This window comes from Atheta coriaria, unplaced genomic scaffold (assembly GCF_025399875.1).
Source record: "Atheta coriaria isolate IRGN ID8LTWV9N9 unplaced genomic scaffold, Caltech_Dcor_3.1 hic_scaffold_2_pilon, whole genome shotgun sequence".
Taxonomy (NCBI): Eukaryota; Metazoa; Arthropoda; class Insecta; order Coleoptera; family Staphylinidae; genus Dalotia; species Dalotia coriaria.
In genome coordinates this window covers 1-15,677 of record NW_027045444.1, presented here as the reverse complement: position 1 = coordinate 15,677, position 15,677 = coordinate 1, and the positions used below count along the sequence as shown (strand labels likewise).

Genomic DNA, 15,677 nt, shown 5'->3' with positions numbered 1-15,677 from the left:
CGACGCAATCGAAGACGCCGACCGCAGAATCAACACTCCCCTTCGTCGGGTTCGGGGCCGTGCGGCCGTTTCTTGGGTCTGACGTACTTAAACTTCAATTACAACGTCGATTGCGGCGGGCATGGCGGTCACGGCGGAGGCGGCAGCGGCAGCATCGACGACTTTCTGGGCGGGCATGGCGGGCACGGAGGACATGGTGGTTACAGACCGCAAAAGCCCAACCGGCCGTTCGGAGGTAAACACCCTTTCCCTCGCATGACGCATATTTTTGCATGAGAAATTTCAGGATTTGGGGGCGGTGGTGGCGCCGGAGGGCAGCTCGGCGACGGTCAATCGCAAGTCGGCGGCGGTGGCGGCGGGGGGTTCTTCAACCGGCCTATTTGGGGTGCCATTGGAAACTTTGCCAGCAACATTGGTAGCACTGTGGGCAACACAGTCGGTTCTTTCACGAACGGATTCAACGACGTCGGCGGCGGCGGCGGAGGACATTTCTTCGACGGGAGCATTATTAATAGTTTCGGAAGCTTGTTCAGTAATAGTGGTGGTGGTAGTGGTAGTAGTGGTGTACCATCTCGTCCTTTAGTAAACAACAATCGTCCTGACCCTGTATCACCAAGCACACCATCAGTATCACAAACAACTGAAGGTTTTCCAAGCATTGAACCACATCCTGTAGTACCCATTGTAGATCTACGACCAGTGCATGAAGAGTACTATGACGAAGTCACAGAACCTGCCCTGTACGGCAGCACTAATAGCAAATTCCTTGACAATCGCTATGTTTCAGGCGGAGGTAATCATCATAATCATAATGGCGGCCTCTTCGACATTAACTATAATAAAGCCTTCAAGAAGATTAATCGTAACATTAATCAGGCATTCAATTACCTCTTCAGGAGATAACGGATGCGTCTTATCATCTGATCATTGAGGAGTGGCTTTGTGTTAAGTGTATTAAACGTATTAAAAATGCATCACATTCTTTTATCATTCTGTTAAACCACATTCACCTGACTTCATGCATGATATTTTTCGATAAAATTACAAAATAAAAATTTAAGCACGGATTATGTAAGGAAATAATATACGTCAATGGCGCAATAACTGTAACAGGTTTGAATATAATATCACTTTGCCCATTAGTGTCCTAATTAGCTAATGATTGCGCATGGAGACGGATAATGAAGCGACCCGTCGGATTATTCCACAAATAAGGGACAAGAGTATTGAAATAAGTGAATTATAATGATAAACCTTTCGGTGTGTCGCGTTATCGAGCGTAATGAAAATGGCGTAATCCATGCCTTTGAAAAGTTCGCGTCAAAACACGCACACACGCAGCGAGATAAAGCTAACGCTGGAAGCGGAGAACGAATAACAAGCCACTGAACGTGAACAGTTTTAATAAATTGTTTATTATTAATATAAATAATAAGAACCCTCGAATATTGCTTCTGCGTAATAAAGAGAAACCGTTTCATATTCAAGGACTAACTAAATAACATCATCATACATACAGACTTCTTTGTACATCTTTTACATTATACATATTAACTGGAAGTAACTTATATACTTTGCAGGTATTTTCGGAATAGTTGTAGTATGTAAATTGTTGTAGTTCATAAGTTTATATAGTAAAATTGCGTTATGTATTGCATGTATTACAATTCTATAAATGTTTAGAATAATGTTTGTATGATAGGTTTGTTTGTAATCAGTTATATATCTCTTCCTGCGCGCGTGCAGGCGAAAATAAAACGAGTCATTTCCATCATGCATTTTGATTTGATCTCCTCCTCCTTCGCTGCGCTCGGCCACCGTGAAAAAAGCACGAGATATGTCTCATTTTCAGTATCGTCAGTAGTCGGTTTGTTATTGGTTATTACAATATTCTTCGCCTAGGTATTTTTTGGTCCGTATAATATATAATTTTTCGTATGTCTCGTTATCATGCCACTATGTACACAAAGAAATAGAGGTATATAATATAAAAATCCAATAAGATTATGTATATGGTTATAATACATAATTATAGTAGTCGCAAATATAAGTTTATAAAATTTCGCGGGCGCTCCGCATACGTGATTCTTCGCCTCACCGCATTTCAGCCATCTGTTTGCAGTTGTAGGGTGCAACTACACAAAACGCATTTCGACATGACTAAAGAGTGGTACAATTCAAAACGTATCCTAACGCCATAAGCTATCATTATTAGATTAGAAGATGGTAATCATGCTTTCGGGTAATATCTCATCGGGTCCAACCACGCTACAACGCTTTCAATAATTTTTGCTTCACAATACGTCTTTTCGCAATACAATATGTTTCAATACAGCTCGCATTTGGAGTTTTTGATTTTTGATTCATACACATCACGCTTCGTTTTGATTCAGTTTGCCATATTCGTCTTTCAATTTGCAAATGGATTAACATATAAGATAATGCATTAATTATTATTAGTACAGTTTTCTTGTTTAGATGTATTTGTTAATGATTAATTGTAATAAAATAAAATTTCTATTTAAAGTACATTTTACACATTTAATAATTATACTCATAGTAATAATAGAATTATATAATTAAACATCGTATCATGTGATTCTTCTCGTGTTCATTTTAGTGAAATTTCGCATTAATTGGTGCACATTCTGTGTCTCGCCCCCCTCGCCGTCACAATTCCGTCGCAAATGATTGTGTGTGTGTGTGTGTGTGGTACACTTTATTATCGTCGCATCCTCTTACTATTTAGCGTTTCATTACATGACAGTTAATATTAGTAGCAGTAGAATCATCACAGTCCTTGCACGAAAATAAAAATTAATTATATGGCAGCTGAAAGTCGTAGCTGGTTGATTAATTTAAACATTCAAATACATCATTAAACGCACGAAAAATGTTTATTTTTATTCTTGGCACTCGTCTTCTAATAGGTATATTTATGTAGTAATAGTAATAGTTACAAAGTAGTAAAAACCAAGGCACTGCGTGCAACATTTTTTTGTGTTTTGCAAAATTTCTCGTCCGAATTTTTACCGCCGCCGCCGCCGCCCACCGTTCGCGTCGCAAATATATCGTATTCACGGCAGTTGAGATAGCTTCTTCAAGGAATGAATCACAAAATGTTGAATAATGGTCGTGTGTCCGAAAGCCGCACCGTCGCATGCGTCGTCCGTTCAATAATTACGTCATTTCTGCTAGATATATGTATGTTTCATATGATTTTGTTTTTGCTTTTTCTTTAAATAAAACGAACACACCTAACTATAGTGTTTAATTAATAGAATAATAATAATAATAAACGTAGCACAGCCGTCGAGTAAAAAATGTTTAAAGCAGTCACGTGTGTTGATTTCAAAGTTTCCCATTCCGTTTGCGGTTCCTCCGTTCGGCGGCCTCCTCGGCGGCGCACTTTGGTGGAGGCACATCGCGCCCCGTTGATTATTGTCTCGTTTGACATGTTGTACTCGGAGGCCGGAGCGATGCGGCCGCTGACGACTTTAAATTAATCTCTGCTCCGTGGTGCACTTCTTTCTAAGTGGTCGGTCGTTTCGTTCCATCTTTGCGCCTGCATGCGTTCTTTCTGTTTGCTTGTTTGTTTTTTCTTTTGATTAAATAATGATAACAAAGAGACTATAAACGTTGCTCTTATATAATAATATCTATGGGTAGTTTATCACATATGGGTCACTTGGGTGTACGGAAATATCGCAGCACGACGTATCCCAGCAGTCGGAACACCAGAAGAAAGGCGACCAGCACGCACGTGTTGGCCCACAGCGGCAGGTGCGGTCCCTGCGCCTCCAGGATCGCCGACACCGGTATGTGCGACGAGTCGGCACAGATTGGAAATTTGCTTGTATTTGAACACCTAAAAATCACCATTACATACAATAGAATCATGTCAATCTAGAACAAATGCCTGCACTTACATTATTGGCAGTCCATCGCTAAACTCGACGATCTGCATATTCTGATAGGCGTAGTGCACCATCGACAAGTAGCGCATCCACGTGAGCCACGCGGGTATGTTCGTAGCAAGGTACCCTCCAAACAACTGCGTGGCCAGCGTGTAGAGCGCACTGATCGTGATGCTCACCTGCATGTCCATGCAAGCCGCTCCAATGAAAAAACCCACGCTCTGTGCCACGATGGTGTTGAGTAGCAGAAAGCCCAGCAGCGTGAAGAACACCACCGGCGAATGGAAGCCGAGCATTGGGTAGGATATCACGTGATAGATGGCCGGCAGGGTCACCGTGAGTGGCAACTCGCCGACCATCTTCGCTAAATAGTAAGCGCTCAAACGGTACGCCCCCGATTGCCGCTCTTTGTTGATTACCTCGCGTTCCGGTGGGAACGAGCTCAACGCACCGAAATGTGCGAAGAGCATCCAATACGTGGTGGAGAAAAACATCCAGCCCTGTATATCATGCAGAGCCTCCTCGCGCCGTTCCAGCTGGAACCAAAGGAGGCCGGCCATCAGCCCCAAGCCGATGGTTTGCACCCAGTTGAGCTTGGAGAGCATGCGTGGTCGAGCCTCTTGAAAGTTCCGCTGGGAGAGCACCTTGAACTGCGTCCAGAAACTGGTCGGCCAGGAGAAGTAACAGTCGGAATCGCTCGTCTCGCTGCTGGAAGAAGACGCGTGTGAGTGCGTGTCCAACCACAGGCGACGGACGTCTGGCTCCATGGAATTGAGCATGTCCTCCGAGGGGAGGTTGCTGTTGGTCATACCTGCTTTAGAAACAACCACGGACCGTTAAAACAACCACTAAACCTCAATAAAAATAAAGTACTAGAAGTACATACGGTCTAGATGTGGAAATGGATGATGCGTGGGATCCATCACGCGTCCTGAGGTATCCATAAACTTTTCTTGTAAATAAATGCAATCGTGCAATTCGACAGGGTAATCTTTCGCCTCGCGAGCATCTCTCGCCGCGGCGATGATTTTCTGTCGAACTTCAGAAGATCCTTTCACTTGTTCCACTAAACATTAACAGAATATCGATCATAGATCCTCCACACAAGAGGAATCCAATGGTACTCACGTATAAAATCAGCAGGATTATAATGAGGCATAATGTGAAGTCCTACGTTGGCAAAAAAGTCGACCACTTTACAGGTGTCGCCGAAATAAGCCGTCTGCCCACCGCATAGCAACAGAAGCTTGTCACAGAGATGAAATATCTGACTGGAGGGTTGATGGAGCGTGACGACCACCGTCTTACCCTCGGAGACCGCGTACCGCTTTAGCGTCGTCATGAGATTAAAAGCAGCGTACGAATCGAGGCCGGAGGTGGGTTCCTGCGATTCCGAAAGAAAAGCATTTGCAAAATACCTAAATCTCCGTGCTTCAGGAAATAACTTACGTCGAGCAGCATCAAGGATGGGTTCGTCAGCAATTCGCAAGCTATATTCGCGCGTTTTTTCTCGCCACCACTTAACCCCCGTTTGATATAGTCCCCGATAATGGTGTCCTGGCAAGGACCCAACTCCAGGACGTCGATAATATGGTCCACATACTGCATCTTCTGCGAATGGCTCATGGTATCTGGCAGGCGGAGTCTCGCAGTGTACTCCAGGGTCTGCCGAAGCGTGAGATCCGGAAAGAAGATGTCCTGCTGCAGCACATAGCAGATCTTACGCTTCCACCGCTTGCACAGCTGGTCGCGGTTGAGATAAATATGCCCGCTGTCAAGCCGCAGGCGACCACTGAGACAATTCAGCAGTGTGGTCTTGCCGCACCCGGAAGGACCCATAACGGCCAGCAGCTGACCGGGTCGCACCAACCCATCGACATCGCGCAGAATCTGGCGATTGCCCACGCTGACGGTGAGGCCACGAAAGGCGAGGTGCACCGGCAGCGGGCGGTGATCGGTGATGAGACATGGAAATGGGACTGCTGTTTGATCGGACCTGCAACAAAGAGAAGGATGCTCCCATTACTGATTTGGGTTACGGCTGAGTCGCGTGCGCTGATTCTCATGGTCTGGTTATGAAAAGCACAATTGTGTCCCGGCGGCAAGGCCACGCATGAAATTAAAATATTGACACCAATCTGCTGGCGCAGCTCTTATCAAGATGAGTATTTTGTCATGCGAAATCGATTCGGCGAGTGCAACGCATGGGTACATTTCCTGCTGAAAGTAGGTTTTCGTAATTGTAATTATATGGCTTAACTTAAACCGTCTGACTAATAAATTACTGCTGCAATGCGATGTTTCTTAATAACGATGATTCAACGATGTGTCCGCATTTAGATCCATAATCGAGTCATTTATTCATTTCGTACAAGAGCGATGGTGCAAGAACACGTAATAGTTGTTGATTTTAAATTATTTACGAACGATGTGATTAAGGGTGTTCTACTCCGGCACGCTTTGTGTACCGTTTTCGGAATACAAAATTAATGCGATACGTCAAAACTAGCAACTAATGCGATAATGACAATCGTTAGCCCTTCAATAATTGATGCGGTACCATTATAGCACTACATACGTAAACATGCAAGTTTAAATTAACATCGTTGTAGATTTGGTGGAGGCGCCGGGATGATGTGCTGGTAACGCTGGTTGTGTGTTAACCTTGTTGTGCGGAGTAACAAGATCAGATGCAAAGCGGAATCACGCCGAAGAGTGTTATATGCATGTTATGAATAGAACAATCACGTCAATCATCCGGCGAAGATAGGCGACTCCGGAGGAGTCCGGGCGGTGTGAGCGCTTGGCTCGACCGGTCGCGGTGTGGGTTTTGAACAACGGAACTATTTTTTGTGTGTCCCAGTATTCTTGGTAACCTACTGACCTGATGGGTTCATCGACCCAATACGCCGCGAGAGAGACCAGCCGTGCCGACACACAGAGCAGCCGCAACCGCGTGGTCGTGGTAGTGTGGTCGCGCGCGCGCTCGCCCGTGTCTTCGGCGCTGCGCGGCGCTTCTTCGGCTTCTTTGGCGGATCGCGGGGGCCGCGCGGCCGGGCCCCAAAAACGCCCGGCCCGCCGAGAGCGTCGTCTCCATTGTTCGGCCTCCGCCGCGCCGCGCCGACCGGATCCGCGTCTAACAGTACTTCGTAACTAATTGAATGATTAAAAGATAGCATCTGTATTATGATAATTGGATCGTGGATCGAGGACTCGAACCGGCGGAATAGAATGACTGCGTTGGTATGCCGGCCCCGATGCGACCGCAAAGGGACTGCCAACGCCTCTATTAACATTCTTGATCGGAGATCTGATGCCGGATGAAACGACCGAATTGAATTCCGGCATAATGCAAAATGCGCTCGAAGCGATTGGGACTTTCCAAACTCGTCGAAAAACTAAGCGGCGTGACGAAAGGCGTGCGTGTCGCCACGGCTGTGAAATTATCGACGACACGACGACGACGACTATTGACAATGCCGTATCGAGAGCCAAATGGCAAACAGCGCGGGCTGGGTGCCGTGTTTGCCAGGAAAGCCGGTTTGCCAGGGCACCTAACGCCGCCGTTCGGTCAACGCCGAACCGCGACGCTTCGTTTACACGCTCGATGATAATGAGAATAAATTGTGCGGCTCAATAATGAAATAAATATTTACGTAGGTGTGTTGTGTGCCTCGTTACGAAACGAGGAGTGTCAGAAATAAATTTCATTTCTCTATACGCTACACGCGAAGCGCGGGGTCCTTAAACTCTCTTTCGCGCGCGCACCAGGCCCAATCAAAGTTTAAGTAACGTAGGTTCATGGGATCGTCCGATGCACCCGAAATTGCGTGCGCCGGCCGCAGCGAAACGATTCGGCAATTAAGCGGCGGCTCGGAATTTTCATTAAATGAAAGATCAACGGTCCCCGGCTCGTGCACACGCACTTGTTGCGAATATTCGGGGGTCAATCGCGGGTCAATGTCTAATTACGCGCGGGATGCGGGATTCGCGGCAGCCACGAATGATGAAGAGAGGTCAAGTGTCGGTCCGCTACCCCGGGCAGCTGTGCGATGCGGCAATGTGGTCCCGAAAATGTCACCTGCACGCCGCGGCCTCGCACGACCGGACCGATCGTCGCCTTTTTTATTAACGGATTCTTGGGCATCGTCGTTATTCTTGTATAATAACGGTATTAGGAGGATGCTGTCAGCGCGCACCAGAAGCGCACACGCCGGCCGCCGATGGATGTTTCTGCATGTCGAGTGGGCCGTGGGTCGGTATGCTTATTACTGTTTGCGTATCGATTGAGAGATCCAGCCGCGCGTGTGCATTTCGCGACCGAAGACACGCCATCCGCGCCGCAGCGTATCTCGGCGAAAACACATAAAACCGCGCGCGCGGCGCGGCAATTAACGCGGACGAGCGAAACGCGAAACGTAAAACGGCGACCTAATTAATGAATGAAGCGGATTTACATAAATTTACAATACCCATGTAATAATAAATTTACAGCTCGTGAATTTTTCACATTTTTGTTGCTTCTTTCCGCGGCGCACAGGCGTTGAGAGTCGCGGCCTGTCGACAGAGGAAAAAAATACACTCACGAGGCGATGACAGCGTCGACAAGTAGTCGCCACTGTCGACACCAAAAACAAGTTTGCATTTTATTATGTTATTTTGCATGTGTGTAATTGGCACGCATTCGTCGCACAATTAATGAAATAATTAATCGATTGGGAATATGTGTCACTTATAATTAGCGATCGCGCTGCTGATGAGGAAAAATGCTAGCATCACATGCGAAAAACGCCTGCTGCAGCCGTCCGCGCAAAAACAACAATATATTTATTCAGCGGCGTATTGTTGTTTTAATCGTGGCGCGATTCAAAGAAACGCGAGTCATTGAACAAACTATGAGTAATTAATTAAAGCGTACAAACGTTCGGCCGCTAACGTGTGTTTGTTGTCGTATTATGTAACTGGCAAGTTGACAATGCGACTTTGGTATAGATTTAATGACTCTCAAACAATTTGGTAACTTTCTTCAAACAGCAATTGAGCAAGTGAGCTAAAAGAACGATCACAACACCAGCTGTGATAGTGCTGGCCGGCCATCCAGTTCTTCTGCGGCGGTGCGGTCCATCTGACCGTTCTCTGGCGTTCGTCAGTCGGTTCGGGCATTTTATCATAATGTATTATGACCTGGTTATGAGTGTGACCTACTGTAAGTGGAGACTTGTGGCTAGGCTGCGAGCGACGCCGTTTCGGAATTGATGTACGTACATACAATAATGAGCGTTTGTGTGCGTACGCGGCGAGTCAACGACCTCGCGACGAAGCCACCAAACATAACACACAGGACATGCACACATAAATAAAATATTTTACTTGCGCGCCGCTGCGCCGCACACGTACGACCCCAAAAATAAAATCGAAAAAACGCGCGCTGGGCCGCGCGGCTAATTCGTTTTGGATATTCGGCCGGCCGGCCGGTCTCTGTTTACGTTCGGACTTGCAACTGGAGCCCACTTTCTACGTCAATGACTTCACACCTTCGATGCGTTTCTCCAGGCGCTTGCAAAACCGCTGCGCGCGCTGGCAGCATTCAATGCAAATGGGCGAAGGAGCTGGGCATAGCCCTTACACAATGCGTATCGAAATTCGGCGTTAATTGCGTCCGCAGTTACCCAACAGACACAATGAATTGACAAACTTCCGAGTCCGCAGAGGAAACGTACGCACATTGCATCAACGTGCTTTTTAAATAGTTTTTTGGCGAGGTTTGCGCGCTTGGCGCGGAAAAATTGCGTCAGAAAATTAATTGCGATGCAAGCGCGCCGCGCGGGAATGCCGCGCAGAGTGCAAAGGACTCTTAATACCGACGCCGAGTCCCATCATCCCGAGGCGTTGCCAGCGTTACTGAAACTTTTGTGAGCGCAGCCAGTGTTACTACAACAACCTCGGCCGGCGCACACAGGCGCGATGCGATGAAAATAGACTTCCCGGGTCAAAAAACCTCCACTTTATATCGTGCTAGATTCTTGTTTTCGATACTTTGCCAAAAATTTTTATCCGCCGCCTGCGAACGAACAAGTGGTCTGCGCGTGATAAGCGCGCGCACACATTGCGCATGCAATTAGAAAGGGCGGCGACGCCGACGCTGCTGCTGCTGCTCGACGCAAGCCGAATATTCTAATCGCCCGAACTCGCTCGTTAGCGCGTTCGATTGTCGCTGCTGCTCAGCGCTGAGATAAAAATATAAAACTAATTTAGAGTTCTTTGATCCGGCCCCAACACATCGATGACATGCGAGGATAACCGCGCACACACGCACCGCATTATTAATACACTCGGGCACATTGTGCGCGACACAATACGTTCGCGCTATAATTGTGAGCGTGAGTGCGTCGCGCGCTGCGCGGCGAAACAAAAGCGCTAGATAAATGAACACACAACAAACGGACGGACGGCGGCGATGCTGCGGTAGCGCAAGCCCGCACCGGCCGGCGTTGTCTTGGCCACCGTCGCTGCCGGAAAAAAAGCCGCCGCATTAGATAATTTTATTGATGACGATTCTTACACGCGAGTAAGAAGCCAGGAGCGATGCCCGATGCGCGAGCAAGGCAATAAAAAACAATCAGAAGGAATTGATCATCAGGGACATAACAATAATTACCGCGGATGGCGAAACGCTGGAAATTTAGAAGAATTAACCGCACTCGATTCAATTCGCTCGCATATCAAACCCATCAAGAAGTGCGCGCGCGATGTGACGCAATGCGGTCAGCACCACTCTCAAGATCTCGATGAAAAATGCCGAAATTTCAAGTGAAACGCATGCCGTTAGACGGAAATTTACTGTTAAGCGGTCACTTTCGAAATGTACCCAGCGCGCAATTGAAAAACTGATTTCGAATGCACGCGGTTTTCAGGGAATTTAGCTTGGGAAAACGACGAGTTTTTTATGCGCTCGTTCAGGATGATGTAATTCGTGTGAGACTGTGTGAGAGGTGTAGTGTAGACCAAGCGAACCATGTGGAGGCGCCTTGAAGCAAATTTCTGCAAGGAAACAAGTGAAACAAATGCTTTTAGGTACACTGCTCTCGTACTGATCGCGCTGCTTACATTCTACGAGCTGAATAATCGTAACAATTTACTTACCTATCGATTGGAGGGTAATCCACTGCGTGTCTTCTTCCATCTTCACAGAAACAAGAGTCGTTATCATGCAAAACCCTCCGAATATCATTGAATGTATAAATACTCACATAAAAATAATTTACGTCTTCAAATGATTGAATTTTCTGTCGTCTTCGGCATTAAAATATAAATTATTGAAATATTTTCATGACATGCATTAAATTCTGATTTAATTGACTCTGTTTTGATCTTGTCTTCTTGGCGTATTTTCGACTTGGAGCTGATGATGAGGAGGAGCATCCTTGCAGTGCGAATTTTGTGTATTTTATGTATGTTTACGTTAAGAATTAGAATTTTAGGTAGGCCAGTCTCGCAGATGATGCCGGATAAAATACGCTACGCGACACCACGATCCCGACGGACTGCTCGAAGTCGCGGGACTAAAAAAGCAAAATGTACGGTATCAATGACTGAAGCTCCAGCTCCCAACGGCGGGCTTTTGATGGATGACTGAATAAACACGCACCTACCTTGTACACCTTCCTCACAATCTGTTACGAACTTGTGACAGAACTAAGGCCAGTGATGAACTCAATGATAACGAATTTACTGTTGTTCAGACTTGGGATAATGATATAGAAATTCGGCATAAAGAGGATAATCGCTGCTTTAATTCGGAATTAAAATTCCGACGTGACCATGCCGGGCGGAGTTGTTGACAAGTTGAGATTTCGAATTGGTGCCTCTCTCGGCGCGCATTGCATAATCCGACTGCTCGGAATATCAAATTTCCTCGAGTCAGGTAAGCCGGTTCGTTTCTAATGCGCGCGGTGTTCCCGAATGGTCTTCTTCTGGGTCGCGGATGGCGACACACGTCATCGTTGTGTTTATTATGGTTCATTTCGGCGTCATGTGCGCGCAATTGGTAATCGGCGTCACGTGTTATTGTTGTTTTTGCCGAAACGCATTGTTGCTACACACCGATCTCGAAAGCGGGCCGGGGGGCGTTGAACGCACGCGGAATAGAATTAACGATGCCCGAAAACGTGCGCGTGCTGGAAAACGTCAAATTTCCTGCACATACTGCCGGGGCCGAATTAAGGACGCGAATCGATGTCGTGCGATGTGGCGTACGTTGGCGGCGTCACGTTTGCGTCTTCGGAGTGCGTCTCTTCGCCGATGACGAAACGGCCCGGGCGCATATGCATGCACGTGACCATCATCAGAGCGTCGGTCGAAATTGTGGCAAAATTGTGTGTGCTATGATTGCACTCACTCACCGTGCGATGCGGCGTTACGAAACTTGGTTAGTAATGGCATTGTTGTTGCGGTCGGCGTAGCGCGGTTGTTCGCGCAACGCGGCCGCGCGCGTGTGTTTTTTTTTTCGCCGTTCCGTCGTCGTCGTCGTCGTCTTGTTTGTTTGTTGTGCTTTATCGTGTCAACGAACTGGCCGATTATTGCCGCAATTTTCTCACTCGTTTACAAATTCTCTTGCGTTATTATCCGCGCCTTCGGGGCGCACTCACGGCGATATAGATTAGGATCAAATTGTGCCATTTTGTGTGCATCGCGAGAGGCGCTGAGAATAATTGACGAGAAAACGAAATGCGCTCGTAAACCACCGCGCGCTCACTCGCTGTGCTGTGTGCTCGCCACATAAATTACAGCACCGGGGAATGAAGAAAAATCTCGAAGTTCGCTGTCGCCGCACTCGGTTCGAATGGTTGGCCAATCGTCATTATCATTGCATTAGACTATTAGACGCACACGATTTCTGCGTTAAATCTTTGCATCTCCGAGCCGGCATTGCGACACTGCGAGAGTTGTTAGTAAAATTGTGCGGCCACTTTCCAAGCATCGCTAACTACGCGGAGATTTATCGAAGAATTTCAGCGCGATCCTCATCCCAATATTTCAACCGACACTCGCAAAGTTACAAAACTCGCATTTAACCACTCGACCGCGAGCTGTGTGTGTTGTAAAGAGAAGTAAACTATCAGTTTGACGTGGTGCACGCTCCGGAGCAAGAATCAATGTTTATGACAGAGAATAATTATTAAGAAATTGCAATTTAATTACGCGAGTGATCCCAGCAGACGCATTAAACTCGCATTAAATTTTAAATGCGCATACAAATCGTGCAGTGCGATCGCCGCTAGCCGGAGTTGGAAACAAGTTGACACGAGCGCAAAGGCATCGCGCGAACGGCGGCTGGAAAAATTCGTGTCGTGCGCTATGCGCCGCGCTTCGTGCCATTATTGCGTGCGCAGTTTTTTTTTCTCTTCTCTTCGACCATTTCGTTTGTTCCACTGCGTCGCATTACATTTCGTTTCAATTACAAAGTGCAATAATATCTGGCGAGCATCGGAGCGAACGGGTTCGCTGTGTAAGTAGTGTGTAAGTAGCACCGCGCGCGAGTACAATAACCTATTATGAAACATTCGCTATGACAAACAAATCGCAATGATTTTTTATCTCGCGCGCGCGCTAAACGCGTCGGCGCTTTTCTATTTTCAGTAATGCTGTCAGAAATCGCGCTCGCTCGCTTTATTTCGCATTATCAAACGTTAATGCCAGAGCGTAAGAAACGGAAATTACACACAAAAACGTTACCGAACTTTGCAACCCACCAAGGCAACAAAAACCGAAGTTTCTCGAGTGAAACAAGGGTGGAAAAAAGCGTGGAAGACATTGCAACACAGTTTCCTGCATCAGTTGGTTGCATAATTTCAGCCGAGGCTGGCACTAATGGACCTTTGATGATCCTTCCTAACGAGCGAGCCTAAGACAACGAGTTCCGAGGCGCGCGCTCCGATAACGACTCCCCAATAAAGTTCGACGACGACGACGTGTGCGCGCGCGAACCGCGCGCCGCGCCGTTTACGAACTCGAGCAGAGTGAATATCTAGCAAAGTCCTTCACGGTACCGTTGCCAGCCAAGAGACGACTGACTGACTGTTTAAAGTGGGCCGGAGGTTATTGAACTAAACGCGAAAGTTACCGCGATCCGTGACATTTACAACAAAACGAACGCACGCGCCGCTACCACGAAAACAAACATCATTGCCGGCGCGTAATCAGCATCCCTCTCAACAAGTGCAATCACCCAAACACCCTTCCCGGAGGACTAAAACCAGCTTTCAGCGGATGATGAATGAAGTATTAGTTGGAGGACGTAGTAAGATTTGGACCGGAGAATTGCAGAAGAGAGTTACATATAGCCCGAAGGCGCAAATCCTGCGTTCGCGCGTCTGATTTACGTGTCCGCGAGAGCACAGCACCAAAACCCACCAAACCGAATTCAATCCAATCGAATCGAATCGAAACGAGTTCATCGAACCCCGAACCACTGCGCTGCGCGTCACCCGAATCTATCTCACAATTACGAATTTCTTTTCGATCCGAATCCGCACGCGCAGATTCCGTCGTTTCCTAGGCCCCACGCGCGAAAAGAAACCGGCGCGTGCCGCCGAAAGAAATTGAAGAAAGTATATTAATTATCGACCGCTCGCCAATGCGTAATCGCAATTTACGATTTGCGAATCGCGAGCAGCAACAGTTTCCTCTTAACTCAGTCTAAGTGAGTTTGGAGTAGTTTTGAGCGCGTTTGGCATTAGCCAATTGGGCAATGATATGCACGCATGCACGCCGAGAGAGAATACGTGCATAAACACGTAAAAAGCCGCCGCCGGAGTCTCTCGGCGTCCGCTAGACATCAAATAAACAAGCGCAGCGCCGGAGAGCTGCAGCAACAAACAACGAGCGCGCGCGCGCGGCACGCACGATCGCGCGTATAATAATTCTGACCCAGTTTTCGAAACCGATATTACCTTCGTTGAATAGGTACTACGTTCGGCGCGGCGGACGCCGAGGCGATTCGTTATGAATAACCTTTACACATCGCGCGACTGCAGCTAGCACCAAGCACACACCGATGATGATTTCGAGTCATCGATGATCAGCGCGCATCCTCTCAGAACCGGCTCTATTCCCGATCTTGAAGTGCAAGGTTCCCCTGGTTCCCAGGAGATCAAGAAGATTCGTGATTGATTCCGTCCGGGTGGAAATCTGACAAAGAACGCTCTCAGTTCGAAGAAGGTGCGCGCGCGCGCTCAGCGTATAATTCGACACTGAGCGATCGTTAACTATGGCATTAAAGAGTGGAATATAAATAGTAGACTCGGAGTCGCGCACGTACGCACGCTTTATTAGTGATAATCGGCCATCGCAGGAAGAAACGCACGCACCGCGCGCTCGGTTACGCCCGGAACGAAGAATAGAAAAAGTCATCAATCAAATTCGGTACGAGAGAGCCCCTCGGACACGAAAAATTGCTCGTATTATCAACGCTTTCTCGTCGATGCGAGAACGAGGAAAAAGTCGTCTACGCACCGAATTAATGAAATTATAAACTTGATTACCGGATTAGGAAACAATAACACACAGCGTATTTGTGTTTTCTATTCGAAATTTCATTACATCAGCTTCCTTTTGTTTATAAACGTAAAAAACGCGCTGTTTTTTTTTTAAATTTAATTGTGCGCGGCGATGTCGTCGCAGCCATCGGCAGTGCTCCGCGCGCGGATTTAATTTACTTTTCGCTTATAAATTCGTGATTTATGCAAATGCATCGTCATT

The 15,677-nt window shown here is 47.1% G+C and overlaps 1 protein-coding gene across 4 annotated transcripts; it reads right to left on the bottom strand.

Moving 5' to 3' along the window:
* Positions 1 to 1,396: 1,396 nt before the first annotated feature.
* On the bottom strand, positions 1,397 to 13,503 carry E23 (Early gene at 23). 4 transcript variants are annotated; one of them, XM_065315065.1, is made up of 8 exons: positions 11,570 to 13,503; positions 11,168 to 11,479; positions 11,061 to 11,100; positions 5,367 to 5,913; positions 5,046 to 5,301; positions 4,804 to 4,983; positions 3,930 to 4,731; positions 1,397 to 3,868 (listed from the first exon to the last, which is right to left on the bottom strand). In XM_065315065.1, exons 4-8 carry the CDS (start codon positions 5,754 to 5,756, stop codon positions 3,685 to 3,687), a joined length of 1,812 nt encoding a protein of 603 aa, XP_065171137.1. In that variant the 5' UTR covers positions 5,757 to 5,913; positions 11,061 to 11,100; positions 11,168 to 11,479; positions 11,570 to 13,503; the 3' UTR covers positions 1,397 to 3,684. The 4 variants fall into 4 exon arrangements, with proteins under 4 accessions (XP_065171137.1, XP_065171136.1, XP_065171153.1 ...); XM_065315064.1 differs by having other exon boundaries at positions 11,061 to 11,479; XM_065315081.1 differs by having other exon boundaries at positions 3,930 to 4,728; positions 11,061 to 11,479.
* Between the last annotated feature and the right edge of the window lie 2,174 nt (positions 13,504 to 15,677).

What these genes read in the sequence shown, in the direction of transcription:
- E23 (XM_065315064.1), bottom strand. Translation starts at nt 5,756, where the DNA reads ATGGGTCCTTCCGGGTGCGGCAAGACCACACTGCTGAATTGTCTCAGT. An exon ending in TAATCCTGCTGATTTTATAC is followed by an intron (nt 4,984 to 5,045) that starts GTGAGTACCATT and finishes GTTAATGTTTAG; the next exon opens with TGGAACAAGTGAAAGGATCT. An exon ending in TCCATTTCCACATCTAGACC is followed by an intron (nt 4,732 to 4,803) that starts GTATGTACTTCT and finishes TTGTTTCTAAAG; the next exon opens with CAGGTATGACCAACAGCAAC.